Raw genomic sequence first — 17,644 nt, 5'->3', positions numbered from 1 at the left:
CATCCCCTAAAAATATTAAACAGGTATATTTGCAGAATTATTGCATTCAGTGTCTGCACTAGAAACACCCTTCCTTCTCGAGGCATATGAAGTTATCTTCTAAGAGCAGGAGCTTGACAAAAGAGCCAGCAGTAGCAGTACTCACTTTTTGCAGTTACCCTGAAAGGAAAGATTTGGACTCCAGGCTCTTGTCAGTCTAAGGCATGGATTTCTAGCTTTTGTGAAAAGGGTGGTCTAGGGCAAGGGTCAATCTCCACCTTTTTTCTGATGAGACCCTGCAGAGCGAGAAACAGATCTGAGGCCCAAGAGACAATTGAATAACCAAGTAGCTTTCAGGAAAAGCTGCTCCATTGGAACATATGTTCTACAGTAGGTTTATTCTATAATTTGGTGGATATAAGAAAACAGTAATGAGTTATTACAGTCCAAATTCTGACCCCTGTTAGAGTAGTATAAAGATGCTATGGAGCAATTGAGCTTATAAACGTGGTTCAGAAGAGAGTTCACATCTCTGGTTTAGTAGGTATTTTGGACCTATTCCATTGAAATGAACAGAAAATCAGCATCTACCTAAGCTATTTTTCTTTTAAATAATATTCAGTGCAGCTCAAGGTGATTTTAAGTAATATTCAGTACAGCATAATACAGCAGCCTAGGATTTGTCTTGATGTTCCTTATGCCCACTGAGTAATGCTTATTCACAGAAGCAGTTCCATATAATGAATTGTATTACACAGACTATGTTAGAAATTTCCATTTATCTCAGGGGGATTCACATGGGCTACAAAAGCTTTCCTATTGGATGGCAACATGAATGTTCATCACCAGGTGCCATGAGGGAAAATCCAGTTCTTTCCTACACTAAGTCTTACCTTAACAATATCCCACTGCATATTTGCAACTCCTTCACATGGTGATCTCCTTAGAGCTTACCAAATACAAACTTAACAGTGGAGCTTCTCCTCCAACTCCAGTTTAGGCTTCCTCCCATCTTATTCTGTCCTTTACATGGAATTCAAACTATTCTCACAGAACTGCTCAGAGGCAGAGTTCTGTTTTACTGAGCTTGGAAACTTCCTTCACACCTCACTGGCCACATTCCACAATTCTCTTTTTCACTGAATCTCTCCATACTCTTCTAACACAACATTTTTTACTTTGAAATGGCTCTCTTCTGGTTTCCTTTTTTTCACTTGGAAACAAACTAATTTGCCATCTCTATGTGGGTGATGTTACATCTCTGCAGTAAACTCTGTAAACTCTGTCAAGGAGTAAATTCAAACATCTCTCTGGCATTAACTTTTCATAAGACTTTTCAGAAGATCAAACTCAGTTATAACAGAGCTCCATCTTTCTTAGTCCTTTTGGGTCCAAAACAACCATCTTCTGCTTTCTTTGGCTGTCATTGAAAGCAATGTAACTTTTCTGCTTGACAGAAGCCTTGAAAATTGCAATTATGTTTCTCTTGTTTGCACTCAGACAAGTTCCTACAAAGGCTTCTCTTGTGGAATTCTCTTTGATCAAATCATCCTGTATCTTATGCCTGTTTTTCACTGAGTCAACTATACATAATCTGTTTTCACTCTCAGAGCACCTATGCCCTCTAGGCCTATCCTCTCACACTCATCCTTTGGATGCTGAGTCCTCCTGAATAACTCATGTGGCCAACCTACATTGTCCGCATAGTAATTTTTCTGATATTACACCTATGGATAAGCATCTTTCCACTTTTGTAGCAGTGTGTTCTTCCATTTTTGACAATAACACTTTCTTCTTACCCTTCTCCCTGCAAGTGACATTTAACACTGCCTCTTCCCCCACCTCCCACTTCCTTCCCTACCTTTCTGATCATGACTAAAACAGTACCAGCTTGCAGCCCAAGATGCTGAGCCTCACAGATTTACTAGCATGGAGTGTGCTCTCCACCTTGCCTTCATCTCCTCCGAAAATGGTCTCCCTCACTGCTTGGTCCACAGAAAGAAGTGAGCATACTCCTGACACCTCTTGGGGAACAATGGGAAGACAACTCCACATGACGGAGACTTTGTTGTATCTCAATTTGAGACATTTTGGTCAAAACCACACATGTTTCAGAATAAATAAAACATTGTAATTTCCAACCGTTCTAACCAAAATTACAGAATGGCATAAGTAGTGAATACGGCCAAGAAAAAGCCTTGGAGACAGAAGGGAGAGGCAGAAAGTAAGTATTTCTGTTTTCAGGCAGGGATACTCCTGCTGGTACTGATGATAGGTCACTCTATGCCAGAACCTCCCTCTGGAAGACTTTGCACAAAAAACAAAAAAGGCCTATTTTGCAAACAAAACATATTTTTTAAAGTTTTGTTTTTCTCTGCAATCTCCCTTTTTCTGCTTTTTTTTTTTTGGTTTGTTTGGTCCACCTTGTTTGTCCATAAAATCTGCAACTGCTATAGACAGGATAAGGGGAGCAAGCACAGCTTTCTTTAGAGATGTATTTACCTAAAGCCTATAAACTTGAAACAACAATCAGCAAACAAAGATTAGGGAAAATAGCACAGCGTCCATACTAGAAATAAGTTACAGGAAGTGAACTAAAAAAAAGGAAGAATGCAGCCAAAACATCCACAGTGGTGGTGGGGGGAAGATAAGTACTATTATTAGAGCACCCGATATACACACTATTATTACCCAAGAGTACCTAAGTTAATTCTGTTTCTCCTTTCTTCTCAGCAGTTTCTTTATGAGCTTATGCAGGAAGAATGCAGTTATTCAACAGCACCCAGAAAGCAACTTATTTTTTCTCCTTAAAACATTTTATCATCTGAATTGTTCAATAGCTGTTCACTTGCAAGTCTATTGAGACTGCCTGATACACCGGGCAGTACTGCTTTATGGGCTCTCTACCATTTTTCTGCATTTAGTAACCTTTTTCTTCAACTATAAATTCACAGAGCTGCCATTTTCCCTCCAGAGCTTCTTCAGAACAGTCCATTACTAATATCATTAATGTCAAGACATAAGAGTTATTCTTCTTGCATCTTGTATTTATTTAGATAATTAATGCTTTAGAGGGAGTGGAATCCTAAATGATCTTTCCAGGCAGCCTTTCACAGAGATGAACAGTGCCAGTTTTGTCTCCAGAGCTCTATTGCACAGGGGGCTTAGGGTATGCTGCTTCCTTGGATACGCCAAGGTCACTGGAACACAGCTTGCAGAGGTCAATCCCCAGAATCTGCTTTCTTCCAAGATTTTAGCAAATCTTTTTTAATCCAGTAATATGCTAACTGGCATGCCTTCAGTTTGTTGGGTTTCCTGTGGAATGTGCATCTGATTGACTGAAGCACTGCAGAAATAATAGTCCAAAATCAGCTGTTTCTGTACATTTCCAATGTTGGATTTCAATGTGCTATTCCAGACCAGTAAATGGTAGGGCAGAAAAAGGATTCCTTTGAAAAATATTCTACTTCAGGATTTATGATCACCAAAAGAAGCACAACTGAATCCCTAAAAACCCTTGTTATTTGTTTTCTGCCTTCTACTTTCAGACTCAGAAATCTTTTTTGTGTTTCCCCCAGTGCTATAAGCACTTTGATTTCAACCAAAGACAGGCCTAGACCTATACACAAACATGATTTTCAAGTATTCATAATCGGGATGCAAGATCTGTAGCTCAACTAAACTTTAAATTTTAGATATCAGCTGCCTCAAGTGAGCAATTTGATCAAATGTCAGAGAGATTGCTGATTTTCATAATCAGTGAATTTTCATAAATGTTAAATGAGATACAAAGCATAGTTTAAAAGCAGGTGCACATCAAGCTGATGAAGAAACCCTCAGATGTGATCATCGCTGTTCTGAAAAATATCCGTATCCGGACAGCTCACTGAAACAACAAATCACTGTATACAAGAAGAACACTCGTGTGGCAGCTGCTCCCTAGCATGAGCGCAGGAGGCTGGTGGCCGGGATTGCACAGGCGCTCAAGGTGACACTGCCTCAGCCCAGAGATAAAGCCTGGCTACTCCCGCTGCCTGCAAAGCCACAAGCAGCGCCCACGGGCATCCGAGAGAGCCCAGTGGCCCTCCAGTGAGAATGCTCTGCTACTTCTGTGCACACAGATAACAGAGATAAGAGGAAAAGCAGTAGGCAGCAAGGAAAAGGAAAGAAAAATTAAATAAAGAAACCTGAGTAGCTGAATTGTACCTAAAGGAAATGAGATCACCACTTGCTTCAGATTCCAACCACAAACAACTGACAAGTAATCAAGAGTCATTAAAGTACAAGAATTTTTATGAATCACATTCAACTTAAAATCAGCTACTCTGGAAATTCCTGGGACTCATACAAACAGTAATTTGAGAAAATAAGATTAAAGAGTGAACTTTATATTTTTAACTTTATGAATAGTGATAACATAAGATTTGAAATCTATCTGTTTACATTTCAAAATCTAATGATTTATTCAGTAATTCCAGTTATTATCTCAAGAGCTAGAAGTAAACTGATTAAAAAATTTAACTTGGATAACATCAGAGAGAGAATACAAAATGTTTTACTGTAAAAGTACCCATGTTTTTCAAGATGAAGACAAAATAATCTAAATCAACTTTATACTGGAAAATTTCCCTTAAACTTGTAACACACTTTCTGACTGACATAAAATCCTTTCTACCCTAATCCCAAATTGACTGTAACCAAACACAGTTCAAGTTTGAAGCTACACTCCAATACATAAAGCAATGGTAAATATAGCTATGTTCTTTAAATTCTATACCCATAGCTGGGGCTACTTAATTCAATGACAATCTAATTTCTTTAACAAAACCGAGAACAGAACTTTAACAGAACTGAGAAGCCATTATTGTTATAGAAATGACAAGTCACGTCAATCTTTTGGCATGACTTCTAGGTGTTTTCTTAACTTTTGTATTCTTAATCACTAAGCAAATACTCACTGTGTGGTTTAACTCTGCTCTTTCATTTGAGATGACAGAGGTTTAAGCACATATAACTGCTTTTATGCAAATTTAAACTTCTCCATTCATAATGTACCACGAGTAGAGAGGACTTGAAATTCCCGTTGGCAAAGCACATATTTTACTAATCAAAGAACTAATTCTGATGTTACTTATGCTGGATATAAACCAGAACACGCACCACATGACCACAAGACTTCGGGCAATATAAGCCTCAGGCCTACATTTTCCTTGTAGAACAGCACTTCTGTAGCAGTTCTTGCTACTTATATTTATAGAGTTATTTAACTCCCTGAAAGTTCTAGCCTTTTGGGGTTTACTGATGGACCACCAGAGTCAATGTGCAGTGGATGGCATTTCTCTTGAGTTTTAATATTTTATCATCAGCTGTGAAAATGAACACTGTAACCAGTAATATCTCCACCACAGCAACTTCTGCAGAACAATGCAAACCTCACAATCTCTTTCAGTACACCACCATGAGATAAAACTCCTGTATTTCTCTGAGGGTCAGTGTTTTCATGTAGCTGGAATGGAATGTTATCTTTCCTAAATTTGCTAAGTCAGGCTGGCTGATTAGTCTGAAACATTCAAGTTACTTCAACAATAAATTAAAAGAATCAGCAAGATTTTTATTTGGAACTGAAAACTAAAACACAAAATCACAGTAACCCAAGAACTGCCTGGCTGTGTGTCTGATACTACTTGCTCTTCAGGGTTAGATTCACTGCATCTGACTTCTATTTTAGAGAAGTGCTATATGACTGCAGGCTCAAATCACATTAGGAGTTCATAATCGGTATATACATTTTCTTTACTCTGTGATATAATCCAGGTGCACACAAGAGAAATATATAAAGCCCTATTATTAACAGCCCTGACTACAAAAATGAGCAAATTACTTGAGATTTTGTGAGTAGTTTTTTCTCATGTAGATGCTGTACTCCTACTAAGCAGGTAAAGTACCTTCTACAAGGTCACTCTAGCACTTCCTTTACCACCTCTTTTTCTTCAGAAGTCTTTCCTCCTTCCATCCTGCCTACACCTCTGTCAAATTTTGGTAAGAGACCAAAGTGATGAAACCAGGGACAAGGAAAAGGAAATAAACAGTGGAAAGCACAATGTGGCTCTGAAAATGCAAAACTTGTTCATGAGTCTGTACAAGTGTTTCTGTTTTAAGCCTCATGACTTATAATCAGTTTTGACTGAGCAAGTAAGTTCCACTTCCACTGAGAGTCTTGCATAGGCATCTAACTTTATTCACTGTTTTTTCCCAAACAAATTTGCTTTTCAGTTATAGTTTGCTTTTCCTCTGTCCTATCACAGTCTTGTCCTGGACAGAAGACATGGCCTGTAACCAGGCCCTTCTAAACTCTTGAGACATACAATAGAGAACAAATGCTGACCCTGAAGCTACCGAAAATCCCTTGGTAGCAGAACCGGTCCTGTTTCTTCCCTCCCACTCCCTGAGCATGTGCATTTCCCATCTGTGCTGGCAGGTCCAGTTTTGAGGTCGGATGGAGGACCTGGCAGAAGTACCATGCTACAGATTTTCCAAGGTCTCTGCCTTAAGGCAGGGCACATGATAATGTTCCAAGGATTTATTTTACCTGAAACTTCACTTCAGCTCTTGTTGTGCAGCCATCAGCCAGCTGAGTGAATCTAGGCACTGGAAATTATCTCATGCATCTCTGTTTCCCTAAGAGTCATTTAATGCTCATAGAGATAATGCAGCTGTGAGGTTACTTGGAACACCAAAACAAACTTATTTGCAGCTGGCTTAGATATCTTTCTACTAAATCACATTTTCAGTTCAGTGCAGTCCAGTGCCAACTATAACTCATTTACCTATCTAGGCAGTACAAATATTTAGACTAAAGGAATTGGATAGCTTTAAAGCAGCACTGCAAACACCTCCGAATTTCTGATCTGTAGCTGTCACCAGTCTGATTGACAGACAGTGACACCCCAGCCCAAGTCACTTCTCCTTCTAGATGTACTTAAGAAGCGCAGTATTTCAGTAAAACCTGAGTACATGACAACTGGCAGAAAAAGGAAGATTTGAATCCTGCTGTATCTTGTGTCAGAGTGAAGACGACAAAAGTTTTTGATTCTTGAATCTGGAAAACAAGTATGAACCTGCAGGTTTTAGGGAGAAAATTAGGAACAGGGGGCATCTGCACAGCTTGTTCAAAGGTTCAGGGAGAGGATAACTGATCACATTTCTCAGGAAACAAAAACAGCAAAGAGGAAACAGTTGCTCTAGGGTTTTTTCCCAGAAGGAGAGTTTGAGGAAGGCCTAGAGACTCTTCCTTAGGAGAACAGAGGAGGAAGGAGAGGTGCTGCCGAGGGCTGAGGAGCTCCCTGCTTCCTGCATTCAGGCTTTTCCCTGCTCTCCCTGCTGAATCAAACTATTACCTATTTCTTCATTTATTATGTGTAAGGTTGGTGTATTAAAATTAATTGAGTAAATGTTCCAGACTGCTTTTAAAATCTGGATTATTTCCCCCTCTGCAGAACTGATTCCTTAGGATAAGTTTAGTTGATAGCCACTCCTCTGAAATAAAGAGTGCCATGGGAATTCTACCCTCATACTTTCTTCCCTGTTTCTTAGAGGGTCTAATTACTTGTGATGTTAATATATTAAGTCCCCACAGATTATGAGACATTTCTCTCCTGAAATTCAGAAGGGCTTATTCCTTACCTAAGCTCACTTGTGGACTTCCAGCTTGAGCTGTTTCTATTGACTTAGCAGTTCCTGCCAATCAGTGAACTCCATGTGCTTTCTGCAAACGTGAGATCTGTTCTGATGTGAGCCTGAAGATCTGAACAGAAGGAAATAGAGAATGTAAGCAGACAGTACCTAAATAAAGGTATGGTTATATCACAGACTTGACACAGATAGAAAATGGGGAGGGAAGAAGAAAGCTGAGCCATAGTCACAACAGTTGTTACATGGCAAACATAGAAAGGTATTCTCCTTAAGCTCTGAATTGTCAAGTTATGAAAACATTTCTCTTGAGGGAATTTCAGGTCAACTACTTCTCTGACCTGACCTCTAAAGAAACTGCTCTTCATCACCTACACAGCCTGTGGAGACCTACCTCACCTTAGTCACCTGCACTACCTGAAGCTAAACCCTCTGAATACACCCACAAATATTATGTACTGGTTTGCTGTTATTCACTGCATTGCTATAACATTGCAGCATAATGTGAACAAAATCACATTTAACTGGGCCAAGAAAGACTATCTGTTGTAGTGGGTCTGCATTCTTAGACATCTGTCACTTCAAATCTCCATCCTCATCTCATGAAATGAGCTGCTTTGAATACTTCTTAGGGAGGCAGAAATTACAAAAAAATCATGACCACTTTCTCACGAGCAGAAGATTGCTAAGGGCCAAGGGAGCATAAGTAATTTGGAGGAGATGAGTTTAGCACCTGCTGTAAGCCTCGCGTCCTAACAGATTCCAGCTGGCATGAGAACTGCACCCTACTCACCCCGATGTCCTATGTTGCAGCTGAAGATAGCTCTCTGAAAACACACCCAGCGCTTCAAGCGCACATTCTGACCCAATACTCCCTCCCAGCGGGCTGTGTTTTACCCACACCTGAAAGAGTTTAGTCCTCTATTAGTTAAAAAATCACTTGTGCTTCTCTCATTATGGTTAGCACCATATGAATAACACACTACATTTGCTTGTATCTCCGGGCATGTTTCATAGTCGTTCTATGTTTATCGCTAATGCTTATATACATACATGTTATCATTGTTATCACTGTCAAGTCTCCAGGTATGTTTCTAGTCATTCCTTTCATAGCTCTCACTCATATTTCTCCTTTGCTTTTATAAATGTCCCTAAGGAACTGCTGACTGCCGCGGGGAAGCCAAGGAGCGCCTTCCACAAATCTTACCCCGCACTAAGCTATTTACTCGCCCTGACCGTACTCCCCTTCCCCGAAACTAAAAAGCAGCATTAAAAACTTCCCCCTTGAGTCACCCGCAGGACGGCTCGCAGCGCGGCGGAGCGCCGAGGGCGGCGCGGGGCCGGCCCAGAGCGAGAGCGGCAGCGGCCCCGCCCCGGCCCGGCCTTTATAGAGGCCGCAGCGCGCTGCGCCCCGGCAGCCGCTGCAGCGCCGCGAGCTCGGCACCGCCGCCCCGCCGCCGGTAAGTAAGTGCCGTGTCTTTGAAACCCAGTCGGCAGCTAAAGGCACCGGTGCCGCGTCTAAATCGATCGGGATGAAGCGATTGCTCTTAAAATTACATAGAAATTTTAAAAATAAATAAGCTACTGCGATGCAGTATCACAGCTGCGGGGAAGGTCGGTTCTAGTTGCCACAGTATGTCAGAATTTTTAAAGGAATCAGCAGTACTTCTGTTTGTGGTGCGGAGGCTGGGCCTAAGAAACTAATTATAGTAGCAAAGTATAAATTACTTCCATTGCTGCTAAAAATAATTGTCATAATAATGTTTAAGGGAAGTGTATCTGCTGAAATTTCATCTGAATCTGAAAAGCTGAGTACCTGAGGCATGATTTGCTTTCTTGCATTATGACACCTGCTTATCAGCAAAGGTTGCACCTGCATTAGCATTTTCATTTGTTTAGTGTCTAATTTCCAAATGAATCTAGTGATCTTCTCTATACCCTGTGTTTTGGTCCACACCACTGCGTGAGTGAACTTAACATGTGTTAGCAGTGTTCAATAATGAGCTACAGAGTACTTGTACTCTATTTCTTCCAAATAAAGTGAAACTAGAAAGTGCAATCCACACAGCAGCAGACATTCAGTCTGCAGGACCAAACTGGAATTAGTCCAGTGTAGAAACCTTAAGCAGGTACAGTGTGGAGCAGGTCTTCAGCAGCAGCTCAGTTCTGTACATCCTCTTCTGGTGCATTGCTTTTTTTGCTAATGTAAATATGGCTAAGTTCCCTGGACTCTTTTAAAAATCAAGTTTTACAGTTTTCTAAAAGTGAGACTACTTTAAAAAAATACTCCCATGGCTTACATTGCAATTTAAAAAGAGAAAAAGACATATGTGACTTTATTGTGCCCCCACTGTTATTACAAGATAATTATTTGCCATTTGAAAGATTGCTATATGTGCTTGGCTACAGGATCCAGCTGCATATAAGAAGTCAAGACAGAATATGTTGTAAACCTCTGATACTGAAAATAAGTGAGGCAACATCACCAGCAGATTTTCAAGAGCTGGCAGTGGTCAGAGGCACTTGGTCAGGTGGCCAGGTTTGCCTAAGTGCTGAGCAGCAACAATATGCAGCTGATAACTACAGAGGGACTGAAAAACGGAGCTGTTTTTTTTTTTCATACCTTGAAGCTGCATGCTCAGTGCTTTCATTGAAGGTAGCAGTGGTCAATTAAATAGGTACAAACAGTTGGGCAGCAGCTAAATACATCTGCCAATTTCCAACTTTTAGTCCATACTGCAGAAATGGAGTATGGATTTTTCCAATTTCTCTTTCCCTCCTTCAATTACACTCTTTAAAAAAATCTGGTTGTATTGCTGCCTGTACAAAAAAAAAGCTTCAAAGGATAACCTCTCATTTACTATATGGAAATAATAAGCAGATATCCTGCTGCAAGTAAAAGCTTAGTTCTTCATCATTTGTGTTGTAATTTATTATGAAACCAAATGAAGACAACAAAAGCAAGAGAGCTGGCAGTGCAGGCTACAGCATGACACTGAATTCCTCTTTTATTTTCAGAATCAAATAATACAGATAGAAGAAGAACAAAGGGAGAAGTTAACTAGCAACATGAAGTTACTCATCTTTCTCACAGTATCCTTGGGTGCACTTGTCACGGGACTAGAGTCTGTAAGTTTTTAGTATATCAAAAGCCTCATATTTTTTCATGGAGAAAAGATACCCAGTTTGCAAAGCAGAGCGAAAACCTTGAAGGACAGAACAAGAATCTATTGTTAAATAAATTTTCTGGCTTTCATTCTATGGCATGAATGTGAAGCACCAAGGTCAACAAAATGATATGGGGCAATTGATGAATGTTGCATCTTTGCTGTGCTGCTTGGTGGAGAGGGTGAAGTTTCCTTCCCTGTTTTAGGGACAATGGCCATTAAGAGCTGCTCATGTTCTTACAGTATAAATAATTGCAATGTTGATCTGATGCGGTGGCACAGATCAGTGGGGCTTTCTGATCCTGGGGTTTTTTTGGTGATTTTTGTTTGCATGATGTGGGATTAGTTTTCATTCCTCATTTTGCTTTGCTTAGTTAGAGCTTCACTTCTCATTCATATCCAGATTCCACAGAGCAGGTTCAGCAGGTAGCTACATGCAAAAAACTAAACTGTTGAAGGTATGCAGTAGGGAACAGAGTAAAGTTTATCAAACCACATAAGAGAAGCTGCCTCCTTACAAGTCTTTTTTTTTTTTTTCTTTTCCTGTAGACTTATAGCTGGAAATACTACAAGCTATATAAACGCAGATCAGAACACAAGGGTAAGCATCTGCCTGTTCTTTTTGAACCTAAAAAGAACGTACTATCCTGTACTTATACCAGAAGAAAGACCTTTAATGATACTGAAACACCTAAAACTTAATTTTCAATTATATTTCCCCTCCACATTCAAATGTTTTGCCTGTAATTAGTGATGTCTTTTACTTACAGAATGCCCCTGTTTGAATGGAGGAACGTGCATTACCTATTATCTCTTTAGTGGAATTGGTCGTTGCATATGTCCAGATGGATACACTGGGATTCACTGTGAACTAGGTAGAGTATCTGTCTTCCTTAATGCTAACTAAATTGATTGGAAAGGTCTAAAAGATAGTAAAAAAATTGATATGAAACACCAAGTGAAAACATTACCCAGAGATATGACTGGATAGCCTTTAGCAGTTTGTGCTAACAGACTAAATGAGGAGAAGCAAGAAAAAGCTGGTGCAAAATCAGGATCTCTAATTTTTGTCCCTGCCTCCTCACTAAGGTTGCTTACCTCAACCTTACTTTTGGTTTGGAGTGGAAAAAATGAACTAGTTTGTGGATGGTCAGAAGCAGAAAAACTTACTAGACTGTGAAATCCACTTAAACTGTTAAAGAATTAATATGCATGCTTTAAAGTGTAAGATACTTGATGCTCAAAATCCATACAGAGCAAATTTAATAACAGTATCTAGTCAGTCTGGATATTGAATCTGGTTATGAGTGTAATGCTAGAACTTTTTTCCTCATTAGAAGGATTTGTCCATATCTGTCACAGAAGAATTATAAACAAGAGCATGCTGCTAATAAAATATTTATTTTCTCAGACACTGACAGCACATGCTATACTGAAAATGGGGAGGACTACAGAGGGATGGCAACAGAAGACAAATGTCTGCCATGGAACTTGCCCTCACTCATCAGGAGGGGTCGTTACCATGCTTATTCAGAGAATGCTTTGCAGCTTGGGCTGGGCAAACACAGCTACTGCAGGTAAGAAAGCATCACTCTTCTTGTGACAATTTCTATTATCACAGCTCCAGAGATGTGTGACAGAGCTGAATTATTGACTAAAAATATTTGGAATGTGACTTTCTGAAGCATTATTTTCCCTGGAATATCTTGCAACAAAATATTTTTTTTCCAGAACACTTGGAATTTTAAGATACTATGACTTGTTTTAAAACTGTCTTTGTTAAAAGAACACTCTTTATCTTTTAGAAACCCAAATGGAAGGAGCAGACCCTGGTGTTACACCAAAAGGGGATCTGCCATTCAAGAAACACCTTGCAACATAGAGAAGTGTGGTAAGTAATATTAGTTTCAACACAATTGGGGTTTTGGGGGGTTTTTACTTTATTTTTAATAGCACAAGTTTGGAGTTCAGATGTTCCTACAAATAAACAATTTTTTTTCTTTTCACAGGGCCTACATGTGGTCAAAGAAGCATCAGCAAGAACTTCAAGATTGTTGGTGGAAAGCAGGCAGAGGTTGAGTCTCAGCCTTGGATAGCAGGCATCTTCCAAACCATAAGGGGCATGGAGCACTTCCTGTGTGGTGGCAGCCTCATTGACCCTTGCTGGGTGCTCACAGCAGCACACTGTTTCCACACTCCGTAAGTTTCCAATTCCATGGGCTTCTTAGTTCACACTTTCTTCAACTACTTCAACTAATTTCATGGTGTGATGCTCCCTGAGCAACCCTTTGGAATGCATCACAATAAGAATGTTCCTTTGATTGAACAAAACAAGAGCAGCAAAGGAAACATTAAGCCTCTGGGAGCCTACATCTAGCAGAATGAACTAGCAAGATGTGGACAGTTGGGTGGGATACAATTTAAACAATTCAGTGTATATTGGTGCCAGGATTTCATTTTCACCTCAGCCCTTCCCCAAACTTAATAATTTTACTGATGATGATTAGCTGTGTAATACATCTATGGCTGTTTTTTGTTGACTTTTCTATGGAAAGCTGATCCTTTTGGCATCCTGCAGGGGATTCTTAAGGCCAACGCCTTTCATTAGTAGCAGCTAGTTAGGCATGTTTCAAAATGTCAGACTATCTATCTTAATCCCTTCAAATGGAAAATTAGGATGCTTTTTGTCAGAATATTGGATCAACTTTCAAAGCAGACTAAAGTTTACTTTTTCTTATCAGCATTAAAATAAAACTGGGATTGGATTTCACCTGTTGACCTTACTTTCAGAAATCAGTAGTCTTCATCAATCTCTCTATTCTCACTCAGGTCAAAAAGACCAATAAACAAATCTGTCTACAAAGTCTTCCTTGGAAAGTCCATACTGAATGTTACTGATGATAAGGAACAAGTATTCATGGTTGATGAGATCATCTCTCACCCTGACTTTACAGATGACACAGGTGGCAATGAGAATGATATTGGTAAGTGTTGTCTTAATATAAGCCTCTAAAACACTGGGATAGGTGAAGGCTGCGTAGTTGCAGCATACATTTAGAAGAAGTAGAACCAGAGATGGGAAGAAGGGGAACAGGAACAGTCTGAAAACTAGGCCTGTGCTTACAGTTTTTGCATTTGTATAAGTTTTGATTGTGGTACCTATCAGATGCATTACCTGGCAAGCAGTCTCTGGACCTGTGGAAGACGTGGCTTTTGCATAAGCACTGGTGGCAGCACTGCATTTCTGCCATTTTGCTATGTATCTAAAGATCAGTAAAAGATGAAAAAATGTATGTATAGTAAAAGATGAAAAAATGCGTGCACAGTAGGTTTCGTTATATAGCATGGGAATGCCATATGAGCCACCTCATTAGCTGAAGGTTATCCTGAATTAATTCAGGCTTTTATGAAAGTCTGGGTTTCACAAGCCTATTCCTAGAGCAACCATGTCAGAGATTGGTCTGTTCAAGTCGCAAAAACCTGACTCTCACTCTTGCACTTGACATTTAGCACTCTACCACCCCTTCCAGATTCCTGCTGCTGCCGAAATAAAGAAAATCCAAGAATATCTTTGTAAGCTATTCAGGGTAGTGGGTACTGCCCTCTACAGCCAGCCAGAAAGTTGATATTTTAAAACATCTAAAGATACTCTTGCAGAAGACTCTTTTGCCTGAGCTATTAGCCCCGATTCTTTGAGGAAGCAAGTTTAAGTTGGAACATCTGTCAATTTTAGTGCTGGGAAACTAATGTTGTTGTTATTAAGTAATGACTCATTCCAAAAGCAATGAAGGGAGCTGTGTGTAACCAGAACGAAATATAATTGCAGCTATTCCCATTAACTGTACCAAGTACTGCTACTGTCAGAACTTGAGGGGAAAAACTTACTTTACAAATCTAACTATATCTTTTCTGACTTGGTTCATAGCTTTGATAAGGATAAGGACAACTTCTGGACAGTGTGCAGTAGAATCCAAGTATGTCAGAACAGTCTGCTTGCCAGAAAGGAACCTTTACTTAAAAGAGAATACACACTGTGAAATAGCTGGCTATGGAAAACAAGATTTTTGTAAGTAAATGACTTCTCTTCCCAAAGTTGGTCTTCCACAATGATGGGAATGTGATGATTTTTACACTAAGATTTGTGAAGTATTAAAAAAGGATTCTCTTCTATTATATCTATTCCATGTGCATCTCTTGAAGATCACCTTTGCTATCATCTTCTCTAGTTGTCTGTGGCATTTCCTATCTGATGCTTCTTTCTCATCAACCATACAAAGTAAGGCAAGATATAAACCACAATTTTTATTGTTCCTGATGTGATGAGGAGCAGAAAAAAATTAAATTTGTGTGGGAGGATTAGCAAAGGATTGCGTATGTGCAGAATTTCCATCAAAATTATTAAACTCTTTCCCTCTAAAACCTAAACTTTATATTTTGTATTTGGATCATTTGTTTTTCTCTTTGAAACTTATTTATGAACAGTAAAAGCAAACCAATACTGCATAAGGTGGAAATAAGAATCTCATTGGAGAATTGGAATGGTTTTGCTAATTTAAGTGCAGAAATTGTGTTATGGGGGGTTTCTTGCTGCTTTTTGTTTCTTGGAGGGTGAAAATAATGAAATACTTCTTTTTTTTTTGCAGATGACATCTTCTATGCTCAAAGACTGATGTCAGCCACTGTGAACTTAATATCACAGAGAAAATGCAAATATGAATACTATGACAATATTAGAGTTACTGACAACATGGTCTGTGCTGGGGATCCCACATGGCAGATTGATGCCTGCAAGGTAAAATTGGTTTGGTTTATTTTCTAAATAATTTAAAATGTAAGTACACTGCTATATGGATCAGTTGGCAGCATCTTATAATTCTACTAGTCACAAGAGTCTCTAATGTAACTAGAAATTACTGTGGCAAATGGAGTTGACCTGTCATGTGCACAGGGAGACAGTGATGAACGGGGATTCTGTGATGAACAACAGGGCATGTTGGCCTTGACCTTGTATCACTAGTCTAATATCTGTGCTTATAAACTTAGGATGGGGATGGAGGGTTGTTTTCCAAGGTAACTCTTCTCCTGGTATCCTGATAGGGTGAACTAGAGACCTCCTCAGCCTTAGAGACTGTTCAAGTCACAGCAGATGCCAAACCTTCTGTTCCATCTAAGCAATGTTCTTAAAGATCAAAGCTTTAGCTCATAGGTCCTTACTAGCTTGCTTAACTCTAAAAAAACAATAATCACAGCCTCCATCTGCAGAAAATGACCTAATGTGTTCTCTTTCTGTTGTCAGGGAGATTCCGGTGGCCCCATGGTCTGTGAGCACAATGGCAGGATGATGGTTTATGGGATTGTCAGCTGGGGAGATGGCTGTGCAAAGGAAAACAAGCCTGGTGTTTACACCAGAGTTACTCAATACCTTAACTGGATTGACTCCAGCATGAATGGGTTAGCTGCCAAGAGTCGTTTTCTTCCTGAACCAAAGTGACTTATTTTTGACAGCTGGACTGAAATGAACAAAATTTTGTCTATACTGACACCAGGACAGTGAAGACCTGAATGTCATAAGAGGCATTTATTTTGAATGCTTGTGTGGTCAGTCAGTCACATAAGTGTTCCTGAGGCATGAGGCAGAGAGGATTGATACATTATCTTACTACTCTGAATTACCTGGAAACCACTCAGTGGGAAGCTAAAATATTTAACATTTAAATGAGTATTCCCATGCATGATACTATGCATAGCAGTTAGCTGTCTACTTCATTTATGAACCAGCATTTGCTCTGGAAATATTGATACAGTTTCAACTTACTTAACTCAAGTATTCATTTTATACATGACCAGAGTCTAAAATCTCCCCTTGTTGTACTGAATAACACTTAGTCTCAAGTCTCTCAAACCTAGCCTGTTAAGACCAGTACTGAGAGAGTGATCAGACTTGGCATCAAAAAGTTGGGGGAAAAGTAGTAGGTGAATCAGCATTACAAACTCTTAATGTATTTCACTTAAGAATTGTGCTGCAAGAAGGCAAATTGGAAACTTGCTGGACTTCCAGGTCAAGAGTGAAGGTGTCTGTGTCCCCTGGGAAGTCTGATTATGCAACCTCTACATCTACCTATACAGCCTGGAGAAGATTTAAGGACTTGGCGTTTGTCGAATGCTGCAGGCATCAAAAGTCAGCAATTTATTTCCATTCATTTAACTGATATTATATGGAAGTGATTTTTTTTTTCTCCGAGACTTACTCTGAGTTTATTTTTAAACTTGTCTTTGTTTTGTAGATTTGAATTATTTGTATGAGGGCTGGAACCTCAAGCTTTATTTAAATTATTTTTACTGTGTTTAACTTATTGTTTGTATTATGGATGTTAACTATCATTAAAAAAACCTTCTTCCTATGTGTGTTTCTCCTCTGGAAAATAGATGGGTGACTCAAAAGAGAATTGACATTATTAAGTTCTAATCTGACTTTAATTGCCCTTAGTAAAACATAAATATTAGTGAAGGATTTGAGATGCATAAGCTAAATTCTCTTTTTCCAAAAAGCACATGGGTGTCTGTGAAAAGGCTACTACAGCTGTAGCTTCATGTGGCCTGGGGACATGAGACTTGCACAGTGGTGATGGAATGATAGGAAGAAAGAGCCTTGATGAAGTCTGGTCCTTGCGACTCAAGACTGAACTAGGTAACATCGCTGCTCTTTGCAGTGCTGCTATTGTTGTCATGTGTCCTTAGACTTCAGTCCCCTCTCTATAAAAGGGGTGGGGCAGTACTTCCCTTTTCCCACAGATCTGCCTGGCTCTGAG

The 17,644-nt window shown here is 39.5% G+C and overlaps 1 protein-coding gene across 1 annotated transcript; it reads left to right on the top strand.

The window, feature by feature from the left end:
• Nucleotides 1-9,087: 9,087 nt before the first annotated feature.
• PLAU (plasminogen activator, urokinase) lies at nucleotides 9,088-17,236 on the top strand. Its single transcript, XM_041476103.1, has 11 exons — nucleotides 9,088-9,128; nucleotides 10,687-10,797; nucleotides 11,385-11,436; nucleotides 11,606-11,710; nucleotides 12,247-12,412; nucleotides 12,641-12,726; nucleotides 12,845-13,034; nucleotides 13,665-13,819; nucleotides 14,761-14,901; nucleotides 15,479-15,627; nucleotides 16,132-17,236. Exons 2-11 carry the CDS (start codon nucleotides 10,738-10,740, stop codon nucleotides 16,324-16,326), a joined length of 1,299 nt encoding a protein of 432 aa, XP_041332037.1. The 5' UTR covers nucleotides 9,088-9,128; nucleotides 10,687-10,737; the 3' UTR covers nucleotides 16,327-17,236.
• The last annotated feature ends 408 nt before the right edge of the window (nucleotides 17,237-17,644 follow it).

The sequence above is a fragment of the Pyrgilauda ruficollis genome, unplaced genomic scaffold, assembly GCF_017590135.1.
Source record: "Pyrgilauda ruficollis isolate IOZ18807 unplaced genomic scaffold, ASM1759013v1 scaffold11, whole genome shotgun sequence".
Taxonomy (NCBI): Eukaryota; Metazoa; Chordata; class Aves; order Passeriformes; family Passeridae; genus Pyrgilauda; species Pyrgilauda ruficollis.
Note: the sequence above shows the minus strand (reverse complement) of the source record. Positions and strands in the feature narration are given on the sequence as shown.

Excerpts from the sequence above, each read along its gene's own strand:
- PLAU (XM_041476103.1), top strand. The coding sequence starts at position 10,738 with ATGAAGTTACTCATCTTTCTCACAGTATCCTTGGGTGCACTTGTCACG. Across the intron at positions 10,798-11,384 it reads TTGTCACGGGACTAGAGTCT|ACTTATAGCTGGAAATACTA; the intron begins GTAAGTTTTTAG and ends CTTTTCCTGTAG. Across the intron at positions 11,711-12,246 it reads TGGGATTCACTGTGAACTAG|ACACTGACAGCACATGCTAT; the intron begins GTAGAGTATCTG and ends TTATTTTCTCAG.